Source organism: Ctenopharyngodon idella, chromosome 20 (assembly GCF_019924925.1).
Source record: "Ctenopharyngodon idella isolate HZGC_01 chromosome 20, HZGC01, whole genome shotgun sequence".
In the NCBI taxonomy this organism is placed as follows: domain Eukaryota; kingdom Metazoa; phylum Chordata; class Actinopteri; order Cypriniformes; family Xenocyprididae; genus Ctenopharyngodon; species Ctenopharyngodon idella.
Window position 1 is genome coordinate 14,216,942 of NC_067239.1, and position 21,457 is coordinate 14,238,398.

Here is a 21,457-nt window from a genome sequence, read left to right on the forward strand (position 1 = left end):
TTGGTCTCTGTAACCCAGATTTTTTGCTTTTTTTAAAGAAAATGAGTGAGAAGTTAAAACTAATTTTCACTGTAATCAACATTTTAACTTATAAGTTTAATAAAGTACAATTTAACCACAAGGACTTTCTTGGTACCTTCAATATATCAAATCTTACCTCACCCAAAAATAAAAATTGTATAATCATTTAATCACACTCATGTCGTTCCAAACCGGTATGACTGGGAAACATAAAAGGAGATATTCTGAGAAAGGTCTATGTTTTTTGTCCATAAAATGGAAATCAGTGGTCACCAAAACTGTTTATTTACCAACATTCTTCAAAATATCTTCTTTTGTGCTCCACAGAAGAAAGAAAGTCATACAGGTTTGGAACGACATAAGGGTGAGTAAATGATGAGAGAATTGTCATTTTTTGGGTTAACTTTAATCTCCTCAGCTCCTGTGGCCTTATTGGATAGTGAAGTATTCACTTGTTTCACACTTCAGAATCTGAAGCAGATGCGATATTGTTTGCCTGTTCTATCATAATTAATGAGTATTCGAACATCCTGCTCATTTGACCTACTTCGTTTTGCATATTGTGAAGCAGGGACATACACATATTTGAACGCAGGCCTTCTGTCTCATTCTGCAGACTGAATCCAGACGTTTTTTTAATGTACTGCAGTCTGTTTGTGTAATCATTTCTAATGGTGTTTTCACTGACTCAGCGCTGATGCAGAGTGATTCACTAGTCGTTACATCACCGTAGGTCATGAATGATGAATTGATGATCCTAAAACAATCAATGACAATCAGATTTGTGGCATACTGTACACCACCACCAACCATCAAATGTGCATGATTTTTGACCCCCTCTCTCTCTCCCAATCCAGCGATGGAGTTGCTGTACTGGCGGAACCTGAAGCAGAGTGGGCTGGTGTTTGGCAGTTTACTGCTGCTGCTTTTCTCCCTGACGCAGTTCAGTGTGGTCAGCGTGGTGGCCTATCTGGCCCTGGCTGCCCTCTCCGCCACCATCAGTTTCAGAGTCTACAAGTCCGTGCTGCAGGCTGTGCAGAAAACAGACGAGGGACATCCCTTCAAGTAAGATGGCTGTGTATGTCTGTGTGTATTAGGGGTTGAACAGACTAGTCGACTTTATTGCTCTGCCATGACGTTTTAAGCTTGACGTCGAATAGTCACTGATCATGTGATTTTTGACACCAACAACATGGCCACCTTGCAGAAGACCTTCATAGGGCTTGTTCACACAGAACACATTTTTGCTTTGAAAAACGTGAGATGTGGGCACTGGAATGGGGGGAAAAAGATGCGTTTTTAAAAGTTGAACTGATTTTAACTTGAGTGGCGCATTTTTAGAACGCCATGTCATGTGCAAAATGCTGCAATAGATGCGAGTGCAATGGTCATACACGTCAGTCTAGCGCGTTTACATAGAAAAACAATGGAAAATTAGCTCATTGGAATGGAAAAATTTGTTCTGTGTGAACGGCCCCATACGGTTTTGACTTAATGTACTATATCTTTTCCAACTGATCGTACTTAACAGTTTTTGTATAAATTACGATCAAAACTCCGAAAAATCCCATCGATTTACATTGGCTGTAATACTAATGCTGTCCTATAGAGGGGGCCACAGGATAATAAATGTTTGAAGTCCATTTTTACGCCCTGTTTCCATCGGTTAAAATGACAAATAAATACATACTCTGAGAGCGCTCCACAAGTTATGTTTGTTTGTACCATCTGGATACTCAATATTGATGGGGTGAATGCACATTTTAAACAGTTTATTGTACAGGTAAATTAATTCCCGTTCTAAACCCTACGTTATGGGGACAAAATGTCCCCACAAAGAAATCCTTGTCCTGGTAGGGACATTTTTTGGTCCCCATGAGGAAAACAGCTTAGAAATCAAACTAAGTGATTTTTTTTTCGAAAATTTAAAAATGCTGAAAAAAAATCTAAAACTTTTCTGTGATGGTTATAGGGTTAATGGATATAATATACAGTTTGTATAAATATCATTAAATCATTATGGAGTGTGTGTGTGTGTGTGTGTGTGTGTGTGTTTGAGTTACTTACAATGTTTTTTATTATCTTGATGCAGAGCTTATCTGGATGTGGAGATGTCACTGTCCCATGATCAGATGCAGAAGTATGCAGAAAATGTCCAGTATTATTTCAACAGCACACTGAAAGAACTGCGCAGACTGTTCCTGGTGCAGGATCTGGTGGACTCACTAAAGGTGACCATCCATTCAATTTAATATACACCAGGGTTGTTAAGTTATCTGTCAAATGACAGATTTTGATAGACTTTTGTTTTTTTGTTTTTTTTTAATTGATACTTGATAGGACAGTACAGAAATTATGGGAGGTTAACTTTTTTTAGACAGGTTGCTCAAACATAAGTGCCAGCATGCATGGCATAACATGTATATGTAGCATGTAATAATAAATACAGTAAAACCAGTAATATTGTGAAATATTAGTATAATTTAAAATAACTGTTTTCTATTTGAATATATTTTAAAATGTTATTTACTCCTGTGATGGCAAAAGCTCAATTTCCAGCATCATTACTCCAGTCTTCAGTGTCACATGATCCTTCAGAAATCATTCTAATGTGCTGATCTATAAACATTTCTTATTATTGTCAATGTTGAAAACTACAGAGCCCCTAAAAGGACATGGCAATGTGAAAAATATGAGATGGGAGGAAAAAATACATTTTAATTCTTTTGTAATTACTTGCAAAAGTTTTTTCGTATCCTCGAGAAACTTTACGTTCCCTCGCAAAACGTTTGTGTACCTTGCGAACGCTAAGGTTCTCAGGGTAATGTAAACGTTTTGCGAGGGAACACAAAAGCATTGACATAGACATATTTTTTTGGAAACTGATGCTTTTCAGGATTCTTTGATGAATAGAAAGTTCAAAAGAACAGCATTTATTTTTTAAAAAAAATGTAATTTTTGATCAATTTAATACATTCTTGCTGAAAAAAAAAGTATTACTTTCCTTGAAAAAAAAACGTACAGACCTCAGACTTTTTAACGGTAGTGTATATGAAACAAATATGCATTTCAGGAATATTCGTTTTACATTTTCAAGTTAGCAGCAACAATATTTTGTAGAAGTAAATCAAGACTTAGTATACAGAATATTAGAGCAGCTTATCACCTTATTGGTTTATTCTTGCTATATATGATTGTCAGGGCACTTCTGCAAAGCTTTAGTTCAGCTTGTCACAGTACTGCCACAGAAATACATCATAAGCCACGTGATACCTACATATATATATATATATATATAGTGTGTGTGTGTGTGTGTTAACTGTTAGTTGTTTTTGTCTGCCTCAAGTTTGCAGTGCTGATGTGGTTGCTGACCTATGTGGGAGCCCTCTTCAATGGTCTCACTCTTCTTATTATGGGTGAGCAGTTTTTTCAGTTCCATTTGTATTTGTAATTTGAAATATAGATATGCTTTTTTAATGACAGACAACATTTTTTAATGACAGACTGCATTTACTCATCATGCACTCTTCTGTCTTTTAACATTTACGTTGCATCTTGCTTCAGTGGTGGTGTCCATGTTTTCAATGCCTGTGGTCTACGAGAAATACCAGGTCAGAGTGGCACCTTTGTTACCATGACTACAGCTTCATGTATAATTCATAAGCACCAGGACTACAATGACTCATTTTTTTAATATTCCTCTGTCTCTAGGCACAGATTGATCAGTATGTGGACCTAATAAGGACCCAAGTCAACTCTGTGGTAGCAAAGTCAGTACTCCCTTTAAGCATTTATTATAATATAAATATTTTAATGTTTTTGAATAAAGTCTCTTATGCTCTCCGTGGCTGCATTTGTTTATTCTAAAAATACAGTAAAAACAGCAATACTGTGAAATATTATTACAATTTAAAATTAGTTTTTCTATTTTAAAGTGTAATTTATTCCTGAGATGGCTATTCAGAATTTATTCTAAAATGCATATTTGATGCTCACGAAACATTTCTTATTATTATTAATGTTAAAGGGTTAGTTCACCCAAAAATGAAAATTCTGTCATTATTTACTCACCCTCATGTCATTCTACACCCGTAAGACCTTCATTCAACTTCGGAACACAATTTAAGATATTTTTGATGAAATCCAAGAGGTTTTTTAGTTCCAAACGTAGGTTCGGGAGGAGCCTAAACATTCAGTCCTGTCAATCATCATTATGAGCGTATATAAGCAGCAGTCACTGCATCATCCAAACGACAATTCTTTCAGCATCCCTCCTCCTCCCCATCTCCTCCTCAATTTCTCTTATTCTCCCTCTGCACAGTACCGTTAAAGGGGGGTTTAGCTTGGAGCTCGAGCCTCCTTCGAGGACAGCAAGCCAAGTTTGTTTACCATTACCCATTAAGACTGAATAGGCAGGCAAACTCATGAATTCTCAATAGAAAGCAACGAAATTACCACATTCAAGGTCCAGAAAAGCAGTAAAAACATCTGTAAAATAGTCAACGTGACCGCAGTTGTTCAACCTTAATTTTATGAGGTGACGAGAATACTTTTTGTGCGCAAAAACAAAACAAAAATAATGACTTTATTCAACAAATTCATCTCTCCCGTCAGACTCATACACAGTTGACGCAGTGAACGCAGTTCTTCCGTGTTTACATCCGAACGTGACTCATTATTGGCCGGCTCCTGCATCAGCATCACACGCATGCATCGTGCTGCTCACGTGAACAGCATCGGCCAATACTGAGTCGGCGTTCTGACGTAGAACCTGGAAGCGCTGCAACAAAAATAGCTTATGAGAATGACGGGAGAGATGAATTCGTTTCATAAAGCTGTTATTTTTGTTTTGTTTTTGCGCACAAACAGTATTCTCGTCGCTTCATAAAATTAAGGTTGAACCACTGTAGTCACGTTGACTATTTTAACAATGTTTTTACTACTTTTCTGGACCTTGAATGTGGTAATTTCATTGCTTTCTACTGAGGATAAAAAAACCTCATCAAAACCTCACCTTGGATTTCATCAAAAATATCTTAATTTGTGTTCTGAAGGTCTTACGGGTTTGGAATGACATGAGGGTAAGTAATTAATGACAGAAATTTCATTTTTGGGTGAACTAACCCTTTAAAAACAGTTCTGCTGCTTAATATTTTTGTGCAAACAGAGATACATTTTTTTTAATATTCTTTGATGAATAGAAAGTTCAAAAGAACAGCATTTATGTGAAATTGAAATGTTTTGTAACATTATAAATGTCTTTACTGTCACTTTTGATCAATTTATATGCTGAATAAAATTATTGTCTTAAAAAATTATACTTAATATAATATACAGTAATATAATTGTGTGTTTTTGATTGTACAGGATCCAAGAGAAGATTCCTGGGGCCAAACGAAAGGCTGAATAAGCCCCATAGGGTCCCTATGGAGGAGGTTCTGAGCCCCAAACCCCAACCCATTACAGGGAGAGCTGAATGATGATCAAGGGTTCATCTTTGTACACACACACACACACAACAGGCACAAATAAACATCACTGGAACATAGTTCTACTTTGTACACATTGTGACGTCTAGAGCAATGGCAAAGCTGTGCAGGAGAAGTCCCATCCTCGCCTTGTAACCATAGAAAAAAAATGAATAAAAAAAAAAAAAAGTGTGCTGTTTCTCAATTCAAGATCTAGTCAGAAGTACAACTACTTGATGAATTGTAGAAGTAAACTTGAAACATATTATTCAAATCCGGCAAAAAGACTAGATGTGATTTTTTTTTTTTTTTTTTTTTTTTTTTATGTGTTGCTCATAAAGTGCATGAAGTCAAGAGTCTTAAAGTGCTGATGAATTCTTTTTTTATCTTTTAGTTTATGTGCTTTCTCAGCTGTGCTGAAAATCTCTGTAGTATGTGAAGGTTCTCTCCAGCTTTATTGCTCTCCAGTGACACTCTCTTCTTGGAAAAAGAAAAAAAAAAAGCTTTTTTGTGTCTGTGGCGTTGGGTGGGGCTTTTCCTCTTCCATCACTATATCTGTAAACATGATTAATATACAGTAATCGTCATTGTCAGCTAGACGCATGGATCTGCTGAGGTTCATGATATCTGGGCACAAACGCAACTATTTAGCAATGTTCTGATTAGATATGGTCAGCTCACTATAGCATTACAGTATGTTTCTTTTTCGTATGACTCCACTACAGAGATTCATGTTTTTAGGTGCCGTCTTTGATCTTTTTTTTTTTTCTTCAAAAATGATACAAAACAAAAGAGAGGGAGGAGAAGGAAGCGTCAGTGAGTGATTGCCAGCTAGAATCTGTCAATCTTTGTACCGTTAAGTGTTGTTCATTCTTTTAGCCATTGACTCTTAACTATTTGCACTTAAGCTGTACTCAATACTGAATGCGAAAATAAATGTTCTTAAATGTACTTTCATGTTTCATGGAGCATCTTTTATCTTTAAATATTGTCATAACCAACGATGCCAATGTTGTTAAATGGATTTTTTCTCTACAATTTCTGAGGATATTCAGTAGTCTATTTGAAAGCTATCATTAACAACAATTAGCCTAGAGAACATGATCAAACTTTCATTTTAAATGAACATAACAATTATCACATTAAACCATAAATATTATTTTTATAATAGGCTATTTGGAGATGACGTAACATGCTGTTTCGCTGTAGGACGCAGGGATTGAGCAGGACGTCCTCATTCGAGTCAGCCGCTAACACCGGGGAAGGTATACATTTAAGATAACGCTAACAGGAAGCGGGGGAAACATTTGTGTAGCCTCAGAAAGTGAAAACTGTACCTGCCAGTGATGTTTGTTGTGTTACAGTACATATATGAATAATGAATGCTGATTGGAGATGACTCTCTTGAATTAGGACGCTGCCCATCTGTCAGCGGGCACTGTTGGGTGCGCCCAGTGTACCTGTCTATTGTCCAAATGCTACATTTTCACTCCAGGAACAGGTGGGATAAACAGCAGGATCTGTATCCGCTCGCAGGCATGACTTTGCAGCACACACACACAAACAAAAACACACACAAACATAAAAATCTGTCAACTCTGTTATAGACAGACTGGGTCTAATATATACAGTTAACTAATGTAAGACAATTTATAGCCCTGTCTTCCCTAAGAGAACTTTTGTCTCTTTATCCATTAATTCGACTTTAAGCCTAACAGGATAGAGACTTTTTGTTTTGGAGTAAAAATATCAACACATTTAACTGAAAAGTTGCCAAGATGGTGTGCATTTTCTCTAAACATAGCTTTAAAAATGAAAGAAATCCTTTAAAACTTCATGTAGTAAGCTTCTGATTAATTTGTTAACAATAAAACACATTTTTTTAAGCAAACCCATAAACAGAGTTGACACTGATAGTAACAGAGCTGATATCAATAACAGAGTTGACCGTCCGTAGTTAAAAGACCAAAAACAACTATGTTTTCTGCCAGACTCTTAAACTTTTTTACAAATTAATGAGAGAAGAAAAATGACACATCCTCACTGCCTTCCAGAGTTTCTCACCAGAAGTTACATCACTTGGTGCAAGTCACATGCTATGAATGCTTTGGAGATTTTTGATGTTTTATAACATCAAAAGGTAACAGAGTTGACCTGAATGTAGGGACAGACACAAAATCTTTTTTTTATTTTTATTTTTTTTTATAAATTAATTAAATTATGAATACAGAAAATAGATATTCTATGCAATTATTTCTATAACTTAATAGAGTAAGCACAAAAAATTTGAAAATTAGACTTTAGATTAGATTCAAGTTGAATGTATGAATCAGGAGGCAAAGACAGTCAATAATAGGTGGAGTTTCATTTAGTTAATATTTTCAATAAAAAAATTTGAATATACATTCTGAATATACATAAAGCATTATTTTAGTGATAGTGTAATATAATTTGTGTTATTATTCAAAACTGATTTTTTAATTGAAAAATAACAGAAGGTTTATCTGGGAGACTCAAAATATACCCACAATTCTAGAATTACTCAAATACTGTAAACTACCTGTATAAATACTGTATTTTTATACAGTATTAAAAGAGGATGTCCCCAAAAAGTAGGTTTTGAGAGATTTTGTCAGGTTTAGCTCATTTCTGGGTACAAATTTGTCCTCAAAATATGGCATAGGTACCCGTGTCTCCTACTTATAGTAACTAATGTAATGGATTTTTGAGACAACAAAATATTCTCTTGAAATTGTATCATTATGATGTTTATATTCTCATAGAATTGTAATAAGCATTGTTATCAAAAATCTGTCTTGTACGTTGATTCTGTAGGCTATTACTCTGGAGAACAATAACAGCTGATGCAGTAGATAGAGAGTGTGTCAGATATGCGCGAGCTCGCCTCGCCCTCTGCTGGTGACAGAGGGAGGGTGTGTTGGAAGCGTTGTGGAGGGACAGTAGGGAATTGGCTGACAGTGGGTGTGGTGGTCAACATCTGAAGAGCTGGAAATGACTGAGTGTGGTCATCAAAACAGGACATTACTGTGTGCTCTTTGTCTGTAAATAATCGTCAATAATCATTATTTATTGAAAATATTCTATGGTCATCATTCAGTTTCATTGTATGGGAAATAACTACATAATTTGTCTTGTTTTCCAGTACAAATATCTAAACATTCTTAAATCAAGAGACATTTATTATATGTGAGAAACAAGATTATATAAGATATGAAGTTGTCTTGATTTAAGAATTTTTAGATATTTATACTGGAAAACAAGACAAAAATACTGAGGAACAAAATTACATTTTGCAGTGCTGCTGTAAATTCTGGGCGAACTACCCCTTTAACATTTCAGAGTCAATAACCAGGCAAGAGTTTGTCTTCTTATCAGAGCTCTACAAATGGCTGTCCTGTTTCACATTAATACAGCACTCTTTGATGTGGAAACATGGTCAGTACTAGTTAAAGCATGTCAGGAGCCATTTATAAACATGACCTCCTACTCAGTGCTGCCCCAAATGGACCGCCTCACTTTCAGAAGATAGTGGTCTTCATTAATCTGAGAAACACTGAAGCAAAAAGATTTAAAAAGGCCTTATAGATACACACATGATTGAGAAGTAAATGGCTAATAATGAGAAATCTAAATATCTAAATCCTTTCAAAATGTAATTTGGAGAAAAAGTCACATTTCAACAGCATGCTTTCAGAGAATTAACTAAATGTCAAGTTGGCAAGTTAAAGTACTCCATTTGGCCTTTGGAACTAATGTATGTGGAAGATAAGCAGGCTAAGTAAGTGTCTGGTCAGTGAACTACAATTCACAGTATGCACCTCTGCATTCAAATTTGGCTGCCTCGGACTTCAGATCACACACACCTGTTTTCAATTCACACAATCACTCTCGGTATGTTCCAAACGGGATATATCGCCCTCCGAAGGGCACTTTGGAGTGAAAACAATCATTGAAGGCTCATTCCAAACCGAAGTGCTCAAAACTGGCCACTTCAAAGGGCCCTTCGGAATGAAGGATTTCAAAGGGTACAACTGACGGACACTTCGGGCCCCCATGATCCTTTGCACAGGGAAGTTGTTTGGCGTCACAGAATAGGTACAGGAGGCTCGGAGTTCAACTTTACATATAAATGTCTGCATAGTATTTTTCTATACTACTGTAATATTTATACGAGTTAGATTCAGTACATTATTATGGTCAAAACGACATTGTACTTCAACAAAAATACTTTACAGCTCCCTTTATCAGTCCATTCAAATGTTTCAAATACATAGACACAATATATGATATGGTGCGATAAACCAAAAATAAATAAATAAACTATTGTTAAACAAAAGGCGCAGCTTGCACAATCTACTCCTCGTTAAGATGATGCAGAAGTGTGTTCCAAAAAAATAGTTTTTTGACCCCTACACCCTTCATGCCTTCGAAGCGCTCACTCCGGAGGGTAAACCCTTTGAAGTGATTAGGGCATAGGGATGAGCCCTTCCGAATGGAACGCGGGGAGTGTCAACCTACTTTCGGTGCGTTCCAAATGGGATATATCGCCCTCCGAAGGGCACTTCGGAGTGAAATTATCATGGCCGCCATATTGAAGGGTCGTTCCAAACCGAAGTGCTCAAAACTGGCCACTTCAAAGGGCCCTTCGGAATGAAGGATTTCGAAGGGAACAACTGATGGACACTTCGGGCCCCCATTATCCTTTGCACAGGGAAGTTTGACGTCACAGAACAGGAGGCTCGGAGTTCGATTTTACCTAGAAATACATGTATAGTATTTTTCTATACTACTTTAATATTTATACGAGTTAGATTTGGCACATTATTATGGTCAAAATGACATTGTACTTCAACAAAAATGCTTTACAGCTACCTTTATCAGTCAGATCAAATGTTTAAAATTCATAGACACAATATACATTATATTTAACGTAAAAGACCAGCAGTAACTTGTTACTGCAGTAAATGAATGCGTATTAATACAAAGAGTAAACCGGGGGGAAAGACAAAGGCGCCTCCCTTATTGTCTCGTTAAGATGACACAGAAGTGCGTTCCAAAAAAAAAAAAAATAGTTTTTTTGACCCCTACACCCTTCATCGCTTCGAAGCTCTCACTCCGGAGGGTAAACCCTTTTAAAGGATTAGGGCATAGGGATGAGCACTTCCGAATAGAACGCAGGGAATGACTCTCTTTTTCACATTCTTTGCAAAGTATATGTTCCATCCTTTGTGTTGCTACCAAGCATTTGTAGTTTTCTGTTTTGTTGTTGTTTTTTGATGCTTTTGACTGTGGCCGTTTTTTTTTTAAATTTTGCCTCTGCTGTGATGATAGTGATGGGAGAAATGAATCTTTTCAAAGCTTTGAATCAATTGAAACAATTGCTTCGCTAAATGATTCACTGTTTTGATGTGTTCGAAACACCACACGCTGAGGACGCCTGCTGGTCAAAACAGTGTAAATGCAACAAAAACTCATGACAAACATGCATAAAAAAGCTTTTACAAAACCATTGCAAATGTTTTAATGAACGTATAATCTATCTGATTAAAATTGGGGTTAGATTATACTGTGTGAGATGTTATGAGTGTTTAAAAAGATGAGACAGACAACAGAAATGAATAAATAAGGTGTATTTACAATATTCACAAGGAACTTAAAACAACACAATAAAACTACAATAACTTAGGCTGTTAAAAGTGTGGAGTCCGTTTGCACCATACCCTAAAACATAAGAATCCTAGCGTGATGTAAGTCCCAATGTGAAAGTGTCCGCATCCGGAACATGGGCCGGTTTACCACCCTCCAGTGCGAACTTGAGCTCTCTTATGTGGTAAACCGGCCCATGTTCCGGATGCGGACACTTTCACATTGGGACTTACACCTTTCACATTGTAAATACACCTTATTTATTCATTTCTGTTGTCTGTCTCATCTTTTTTAAACACTCATAACATCTCACACAGTATAATCTGACCCCAATTTTAATCAATGTAAAATCGACCGATAGGGCCGGTTGTTACATATGGTGGCCTGTACAGGGAACGTTTGAAGATTTTAAACGCTGTGTTGAGAAGAGTGTTTTAAGATGACGACAAACCAGGTAATGCTGCTTCTTTTAATACATCTGCTAGTTTTAATGATGAACGGGTTTTACATCGTTGTGAATGTGTACAGCTTAGTGTTTACAGCTTCGTGCTGAGGTGGCTGCTCTTAAAAACATTGTTTTAAAACTGGAGAAGGATTTTAAAGACTCTGTTGAAAGTAATCTTAACCGTGAACTGTATTTTAGAGCGGCTGTAGATTTTAAATTTGACAAAATGGAGGAATCAATAAAGGATGCCATGGCGACACTAGAGAGAGAGGTCATCGACTGTTTTAAGAGGAGAGACAAAAAATGGGCGAAACAGCTGGAGCAATCAAGGGATCCAGAAACCGCCATCTCCCCTCCCACTGCGACGACCAGCCCAGTGCCTCCCACGTCGACCCTTGGCTTTCCTCCAGCCAACAATCCCACTGCCTCAACCACTTCACGAACCATCAACAGAGCAACCGATGGAGAATTCTGTGCCACCACTACAACCTGGCCAGACTTCGACACCATCTTCTCCATCCTTCCCTTCTCCAGAGAGCAGCTCATCAGTGCGCAGGGTGATGACGACACTCTCCAAGGACTTACCATCTCCCCCTCCACTCCACCAACCAACCAGATCGAACTGCGGGAGCACCAGGGCTTGCTGCATCGGCGGATCCAGAAGGGGGACGACAACGTTAAGATCCAGCTCATCGTTCCCAGGGCCCTGATCCAGCAGACGATGCAGCACTTCCATCGAAAGACCCCAGAGAGACACCATAGATGGCTGAAGACCCTCCTGAGGATCCTGGAAGTTGCCTGGTGGCCCACGATCCGCAGCAACACCTGGAGATTCGTCGGCGACTGCAAGTCGTATGGGGTGGAGACCAAGGAGTGTGCTGTCATCAACCCTAGCAGCAAACCACCTCACAATCAACATCATCATTACCCACCAAAGAGACCCACAAGCCGGATAGGAGGAAATGCCGGGGGGAGTGGCGTGCCAGGAAGGCAGGATGCTACAGGACCTTGGGAGGAATGGCGTCACCGACCCAAGGACATCCAGGCTGGTATCTGATTCCACCTCTCTCTATTGTTCCCATAGATTCCTCCGGCAGACTAGTGCCTATGTGGGAGGGCCTAGTTTTACCTAATTTATTGCAAAGACATTTTAAGACACACATTTTAGAGGATACCCACTACATGGACAATGGTTGACAGTACTCTAAAAAGACTAGTTTCTTCCCCAGGGGGCTGAAGGCTAAGGGGGGGGGGGGAAGACTATGTGGACACTCTCACATAAGACACGTGTTTTAACCGCTCAATATATATAACATGATGGTTTTATGTATATTTGAGTTTTAATTGGGTTACATGTTGTCTTAGCCATTTTATTCCTCTTACTTATTTTAATGTATTTCTTTAAATGTGTATGGGTCTGCCTGTCATGTTACTGATCACATGACAGGAACCAGGAAGTAAGCCAGCATAAAGGAGGCAGTATGGCAAACAGTCAGTCTCTCATTAACAGACACTACGTACCTGGATTGTGGAGTTACTCACCTGTGGACTTACCTTTCCAGAAAGTACTGCAAACTTGGACATTTGTATATACACTGGTGGACATTTCTCACTTGCACATTGGGACTTATCAGCACACTAGGATACTAGGACTGTTTTAGGGTATGGTGCTAATGGACTCCACGCTTTTAAACAGCTTAAGTTATTCTAGTTTTATTGTGTTGTTTTAAGTTCCATGTGGAAATTGTAAATACACTTCATTTATTCATTTATGTTGTCTGTCTCATCTTTTTAAACACTCCAAAAGCTCACACAGTATAATCTGACCCCAATTTTAATCCATGTAAAATCGACCAATAGGGCCGATTGTTACAAACTAATCATCTAATACCATTAAATATTAAGTGTCTGTAATATGTGTTTTATAAATTTTCAGGGGTTGTTTTATTTGTTTTATGGATGGGTCAGCTAAACAGAGGGTGTCTCAATCAGCTCCCTAGTTCAGTAGTCATGGCACTGATCAGGAAGTCAGCCATTTTAAGGGCTGTCTCAATCACAGAATCCTTCCAGGGCACTGAAATGTTCGCTCCCTAAAAAGTCCCACAATGCACCATGAAAACCAGGGAGCATCGATGCTCACTATGCTCCCTTAACGGAAGTTCTGAAGCCAAAACTTAAATCACGTGAGCCAACTCACTACACATAACAACACACGATAGGATAGACGGGAGCTAGGGAGCTGATTGAGACACACCCAGGGACTATTAACTACTATTAATCCTTTTAATTATACAAATACCTTATAAAAACTTCTACAAATGTATAAAACTCATCAGAGATCAGGTAGACACTTAAGACTCAGGTGGACATAGACACTTGTTCAATGATTTGCCACTGGGGGGCGATCTCAGTGAATCTGCATGATTCATGGGTTCACAGAGATCACCCCAAACGGTGAACCATTGAAATTTCTAAACCCTTTTGACGTAACAAAGCCTCGTTTACTGAAATCAAGTGACTTTAACAGAACCACTAAAGGTTTCAAAGCTTCATAAAGCAGTGTTTTGAAAGCATCCATCACTATGTGATATACTGTTCACTGATCGCCTGATCTTTGCCTGTTGATCCCTTGATTCATACCTGTTGGGTTTTGGATTGTTTGCCTTATGTCAGGGGCCTCCAAACTCAGTCCTGGAGGGCCACTGTCCTCCAGAGTTTAGCTCCAACTTGCCTCAACACACCTGCCTGGAAGTTTCTAGTATGCCTAATTAGACCTTGATTAGCTGGTTCAGGTGTGTTTAATTGGGGTTGGAGCTAAGCTCTGCAGGACAGTGGCTCTCCAGGACTGAGTTTGGAGACCCCTGCCTTATGTACTTTTTAATAAAGCTGCCTTACCTGCAATTGCATCTGTCTTGTAGCCAATACATGACAGAATAGTTTGCCAAGTCTGGTGATATAGGTATTCTGGTGATATAGGTATGAGATATAGACTCAGTCCAAATCTAAAGTTAACGTCATTTCCTGTCTCCTGAGATGCCTTCAACTGATTGATTTTTGAAGGCAGCATAGATGTATCCTTCGCTGCCTTTGATATCCCACAATCCTATGCGTTCCAATCTGTGAAAGTTGAGCTAGAAAGAGAAAGATGGCATCTGAAAGTTGCGGTTTCTGGCCAGTTTGTGTGTAAATGTATGTTTTTGACCAATGTTTTTCACTTCTGATGTCATTTCTACGAGAAATTACTACTGTAGTAATTAAATATTTGTTTAGTTCTCACCAAAGCTCGCTCCATTTTGCTGTTGCGCTGCCTCAGAAGCCTGTTCGAAATCAGTTTTGTGAGGTACCTTTGTGTGCAAATGCTGCCTAAAGCCCTTAGTGTGCAAACAGATCAGCTGCCTGAAGCCCAAGTACAGACGGTTTCAACGGCAACAACATAAATGTTTTGTGGTCCAATACTTAGGCCCTGTTTACACTAGTGTGTTTTTGTTTTAAAACGCATACGTTTTGCTATGGTTTTTGAACCTTGAAAATGGAGACTTTCGAAAAGCTGCAGACCCCGTTTTAGTCTGAAAACACTGGGGTTGCGTTTCAGTATAAACGGACCAAAACGGAGACTTTTGAAGATGATGGAAAAGTAGCGCATTGGAATAGAAAAACTCATTCTGTGTGAACGGCCCCAAACTCTGCATTTTTTTAATACTGCAGCTACCTACAAGCGCAAGAGGCAACTGTTTACACATGTACGCGCATGAACGGTCATGTGGCATGCATTTTCGGCCGTGTAATGTAGATGGAGATCGTGGAAACGCCAGTGTAGATGAGGATCGTTTTCATTTTAAAACGCCGTTTTAAAACGAAAGCAAACCAGTGTAAATGGGGCCTTAACTTCTGGTAGACTTACACAAAGAATCAATAACAACGGAGTCCCTCTACAGTAGATTATTTCTGATAACAATCAAAATAAAGAACAAGTAAATTAGTCTAAATTAGCTAACTAGTATTATTTTGGGTTACCAGTAGAAGAAAAGAATCGTTACTTGGCCAAACTTAAATGTGACAAAGTTACTACCAGACCCTTTCAACAAACACAGACCGGAAGTTAACTTCGGGCCAGGCGCGTAACCGTGGCAACACCATCTATACTTTACTTTTTATGCGTACGCGACGGTCTGCGCACAGTGCGCGTGACGCAGATTTCATCAGAAGAAGAGTACGCACGTCCTGTGAGCGCACCGCCGGATTTTTGTAACCGCGCGTACTTGTATGCGCAGGTCGCACATGCGCTTTTTTTGTTGTTGTAATAATTAGTTTATCCACAAGGTGGCAACGGTGCCCTGGGGGCGTCAATTCACAAGGTAGTCAAAGAAAAACTGCATACAGACGATGGAGGCCTACATAGACGAGAAATTGTGCGAACAGGTTAGAAAGTACCCTCATTTGTACAACTCTAGCATGAAAGAATACAAAGATGTTTACATGGGTTGTAACTCGTGGCGAGAAATTGCTCAAAACTCCGCATGCGTCGAACGCCTGTGTATGCGTACGATGAAGAATACTTTGCAAGACTGAGCGTGTACACTAGCGTACGTGTAAAAATATACCCAGGGCTTAACTTTTCAGATGCAGCCCTAGAGCGCTGTCATGTATGTGTATTCTGGGATATGGAGTCTGAGGCGGACATTTTTGAGTGCTGAGGTTCATGCTGTGAATTGTAGTTCACTGACCTGACAGTAAGTAAATAAATAAAGCATATTCATTTTATTTCCATGTCTCAACAATCTCTAAACCTTTCCCTCACCTTGCTCACACTCAGTGACAGTGGCCTTGAGGTGCCTGCCTGTAAGTCGGGAACTTGCTGTACCTGTGCAAAGGTCAACTGTGCCCTCATAAACACAAACTGCCAAAGGGCCAGACATGACTGACCAGTCACTTTGTCAAATACACCTCATGACAGGGTAAAAAAGCGAACAGTACCCAAAACCATTTAAAAATCTAGCAGGCTCAGACAGACTGTGATGTATTTAACAATCATCTGTAAATGTCAAACACCTCACAAATGACGTGTACCACATACAGTATTGAGCGCAAACATATTTCTGTCGGTTGGTTAGTTTCAGTTGGATTCAGAACTACTTTTGAACAGAAAGGGCAAGAGAAAGGTAGAAATAAAGGACGGTTCAAAAACTTTGAGGTGAAATGGCAAATGCAGAGGCAGATTTTTGAAGAATGTTGGGACTAATGGTTAGTAATCATAAAAGAGCCAGCGGAGGAGATGTCAGAGATAAAACTCTTAATGCACACTCTTACCGCTCTGTTCACCTGAGGACATGCTGCTGTCAGTCAGTCAGACAGACAGACAGACAGGCCTAATGGATTCACTCTATTTCATTCATGCACACATACACTCCCCCTGGCTCTCTTTGTCTTTGTCTAACAGACCACTGCCCATTCCAGCAGCAATAAGAATAGATTTAAATTTTTGTGTGTGTGCCTTTCACAAGCCAAATGAACTCAAGGGGTATATGGATAAAATAAATCAGTCAGGTGTTAAACATCGAAAACTCTTCATTGTGTCCTTACTTTGATCAGGATGTTTCAAATAGGATTTCATGTGGCAACGTCCATTCAACTTGTTGTAACTAATATCACTTTAACTAACAAAAGCCAGGTCCTTCATGACATCATCCTTCTGGAAGTGACTTAATTTTGGCACAGCACAAACATCAGTAAATAAGCAATGGATTTGATTAAGTCTGTGATGTTTTGTGGTATTAATTGGTTTGTCTCACTCTAAAGATGGAGGCAGGCAGGGTAGTTTTATGGAGGTGGAAGAAGGAAGTTTTGATAATTATTCAATCATTCAAATACAGTATCTTGACACTTTGAGTGATGGACTTGTGTAGTGGATGACGGCTAAACACAGATTGTCTAAACACAGATTAGATTGGGATGAAAGAAGAGACTCTTTTAGCAAGATGGTTTTGTTGAGCCTACAAGAGCAAAGAAACATCTTATGCTCACCAAGGCATAAGATTTTTTGTTCAAATCAGTAAAATTAGTAGTAATTGTATTATAATTTAAAATAACTGTTTTCTATTTGAATATATTTTAAAATGTAATTTATTCCTGTTATTCAAAGCTGAATTTTCAGCATCATTACTCCAGTCTTCAGTGTCACATGATCCTTCAGAAATCATTCTGACATGCTGATTTGCTGCTCAAGAAACATTTCTTATTATTATCAATGTTGAAAACAGTTTTTTTGTAACAATGTAAAAGTCTTTACTGTCACTTTTGTCAATTTAGTGCGTCCTTGCTGAATAAAAGTATTACTTTCAACAGCATAAAAAAAATTTCTGACCCCAAACTTTTGAAGTACTTTTGAAGGTATATATCAATCAAGTATTACTTACGTTAAATTGTTAGAATGAATATTTTTAGATATAGTGTAAAAAAGTAATGTTTAACAAAATTTTAAAGTAAAGGCCAATGTGAGCGATTGTCATAGTATCTTTCTAAATAACTTATGAACACCAAAATATGTTAAATTTCTACTTATTTGTTCACTTGTGTTCAACTGTCCCATATATATCGAATTACTATAATTAATTAGAACCTACATGTAAATGAGAAATTGTCTGCACGAGAGCAATAACATTCTATTCTTTAATATTTTTTGGAACCTGTGATACGTTTTTCTATACCACAGTAGCTGTACAGTATATTAAGCATGTCTGTATGTGACATATGTGACACTGAAAACTGTCATGATGCTGATGAAAATTCAGCTTTGCATCACAGAAATAAATTATATTTTAAAATATATTAAAATAAGAAAACAATTATTTTAAATTGTAATAATTTCACAGTATTACTGTTTTTTTTTGGGTTTTTTTTTTATGATCAAATAAATGCAGGCTTGATGAGAATAAGAGAGACTTTAGTAGTAATGTTTCCAAACTTTTGACCGGTACTGTATATATGTGTTTTTTTTAAGTGTATTTTGATCTAATATATGTAAATGTTGTTGTTTTTTTTAAATCACAAGATCTTTTTATTTCTTATAGGTGCAAAGAATAGCAAGTCATGTTGAGAAAAGTTAGACGCTTCAAGACTCTGAAACTGATTATTTTAGGTAGTGTACAATGTTATTAATTCTGTTGTAAATCATTTAGTAAATGGTTGTATTTTAGATTAGACTTTTTATCGAAATACTGTTGTATTGTAGGTTACATTAATTATTGCTTATATTTATCCATTTCAGATGAACCCAGCTGATATTGACTATTCGAGGGTCTTCATTGTGACTCAACTTTGTGGCTGGATTTGCAGTCTTATTACAGTCTGTTGTCCCGGGAGGAAGCATCTTTTGCACACTTAAATCTTTTTCAAAGGTAACATGCTTTACATGCAATTTCATTTGGTTACTTAGTTTAATTACTGGTAAATTTAAATGTGTATACTGTATGTTAAAGGGTTAGTTCACCTTCCTTCATTCCAAACTCGTAAGACTTTCATTCATCTTCGGAACACAAATAAAGATCTTTTTGATGAAATCTGAGAGCTTTCTGTTCCTCCATTGACAGTCTACACAACTACCACTTTCAAGGTCCAAAAAGGAAGTAAAGACATCATTAAAGTAATCCATGTGACTCCATGTAAACCTTAATTTTATGAGGTGGTGTGAGTGCTTTGTTTGCTCAAAAACAAAACAAAATGTAATTTACCACTTTATTTACCAAATATTAATTTTCAAATGCATATATGTAAAACACTGGGGTAGTGAATGGGAGCGGACCCTGAAGCAAGCCTATGGGCTGGAGTATTTTCTGGAGAACTTTCTAGAGCGGACTCAGTTTGTGGAGCCGACACTGGAGCGGACTCAGGGACTGGAGCTGACACTGGACTCTGGTCAGGGGCTGGAGCCATCACTGGAGCAGATGTGGCCCAAACACACGTAACAGCAGCAATATAACTTGCAAGGACCACCTCTTCGATCCCATCCCACCAGGGCAGACAGGAAGGGCAGGCTCTGGAATCTCACCCACTGGAACAGACTCTGGAATTTGGAGGAGGAGTGGGGTTGTATCGTTTTTGAGCCAGGGGCCTTTATTAACTCCCTAAAGCCATATGGATTACTTTTATGATGGATGGGTGCACTTTTTTGGGCTTTAAAATCTAAGGTACCGTTCACTCCCATTATAAAGCTTGGAAGAGCCAGGATATTTTTTAATATAACTCTGATTGTGTTTTGCTGAAAGAAGAAAGTCAAATACAACTAGAATGACTTGAGGGTGAGTAAATTATGGGATCATTTTCATTTTTGGGTGAACTATTCCTTTAACATTTCAAGCGTGAAAACAGTTTGGAATCCGTTATGAACACATGATGAAAGCAGATGAAATGATGAAAGTTTTGTAACTGTTGTTCCAGGCCGTGTATCACAGTGTTAAACCGGTGGCTCTCAAACAGCAGCTGGAAAACATCAGCATTGTGTCTGAGAAAGCTGAAGGACCTAATCCGGAAGATGGAGGAGAGGGAGGCTGAGAGAGAGCAACAGAGAGGGAGGAAAGACAATAGCCTGCACCTGTTCTAATCAAACACCTGAAAAATGTAATCAAGTTACTTTAGGATTACTTCAAGATTACAGATAGGTTGTGTTTGATCACAATTGAAACTCAGGATACGACTTGAAGTATCCATAAGCTGTGTTTACATTCTGTATACATTTACAAGTGAGATAATACAAAATAATAAAGCTATGTTTGTGTTTGAAGTGTCTTACAACAATCATGATCAGACAATGATCAATTAAATGAACTTATGTCAGCCTCTCTGTTATGTCAACCTCTCCAGAAAATATCAGCAAATATGTAAAAAAAAAAAGTCTATAATTTACTGTGAAATCCTACAAATAAATTATGTGTTTTGAAATTTTATATTTAATTATTTATTATAATTATATATTGACTATAAAAAATATTTATAAATATATATCGTTTTGATGTATGGATGCTTGTTGTTTACTTGTTGTCATGTAAATGTGTGATTGATTTGAGGATGCTTTCCATCAAAATAAATTTTATTAAAGAAATGTTTTAATTTTTTGTCAAACTCAAAAAAGGCTAAGAAATCGTCCATCCCTTTTCTTGGTCTCCCTCTCTCTCAATTGCTTATTGGTGTCTTCTTCTATTTCTCTGGCTTCTTGTTCCCTTCTGTTCAAAAAAAAAAAGTTTTCATGTGTGCTTTAAATGCAAGTAATTTTAGGTAGGCTATCTTTTGGTAGTTAAGTATTTTATGTTAGCAGCCTCAGTATAGAATTGTTTAGTAATTAGTTACACTAGTTCTAGTTATCATATAACAAATATAATAATAAACTTTTGTTGTTGTTGTAATTGATAGAGTCTTCACATTAGACCTCTAAATGTTGGACTAAATAAAACATCTCAGTTGCATGAAGCAAACATATTTTAAAATTGTAATTGGGAGACAAATTAGGCTATGTAGCCTACTGTTTTGATAATATTCAGTGTTAAGGCTAATGTTGCTAAGAGTCTTGCTAAGGCTAATGTGTATACAAACAAATCATATTTTATATTAAATACAATCAAATGATCTTTTTTTGTTTTTTTTTAATGTTTTATTTTTGCATAATTTGATAAACTTACATCATAGATGGAAACAACAGAATAAAAATATTTTATACGTGAAATTGACCTTGTTTTTATTCTGTTCACCTCATTTCATTTTGTTGGCTCTTTGGTAACTGGGAAACACTAACTTTTTGAATTAAACTTGTCAAAAATGTGCAGTCTGATGTAATTAAAATAATTGATAGAAATCACTTAATAAATAG

The 21,457-nt window shown here is 37.5% G+C and overlaps 1 protein-coding gene and 1 long non-coding RNA gene across 3 annotated transcripts in view; both read left to right on the forward strand.

Annotated features, from left to right (window-relative positions):
* rtn1b (reticulon 1b) overlaps positions 1-6,440 on the forward strand; it is a 48,805-nt gene extending 42,365 nt beyond the window's left edge. For both annotated transcript variants that reach the window (XM_051875338.1, XM_051875339.1), the window contains 6 exons: positions 879-1,086; positions 2,114-2,252; positions 3,368-3,437; positions 3,586-3,632; positions 3,733-3,791; positions 5,389-6,440. In XM_051875338.1, coding sequence (XP_051731298.1) covers positions 879-1,086; positions 2,114-2,252; positions 3,368-3,437; positions 3,586-3,632; positions 3,733-3,791; positions 5,389-5,431 — 566 coding nt within the window. In that variant the 3' untranslated portion in view covers positions 5,432-6,440. The remainder of the gene's footprint in view (positions 1-878; positions 1,087-2,113; positions 2,253-3,367; positions 3,438-3,585; positions 3,633-3,732; positions 3,792-5,388) is intronic.
* Positions 6,441-18,449: 12,009 nt separating this feature from the next.
* Positions 18,450-20,724, forward strand: LOC127502703 (uncharacterized). The gene is made up of 3 exons (XR_007926902.1): positions 18,450-18,736; positions 18,866-18,995; positions 20,035-20,724. It is a non-coding gene; the product is annotated as an uncharacterized LOC127502703 (long non-coding RNA).
* The last annotated feature ends 733 nt before the right edge of the window (positions 20,725-21,457 follow it).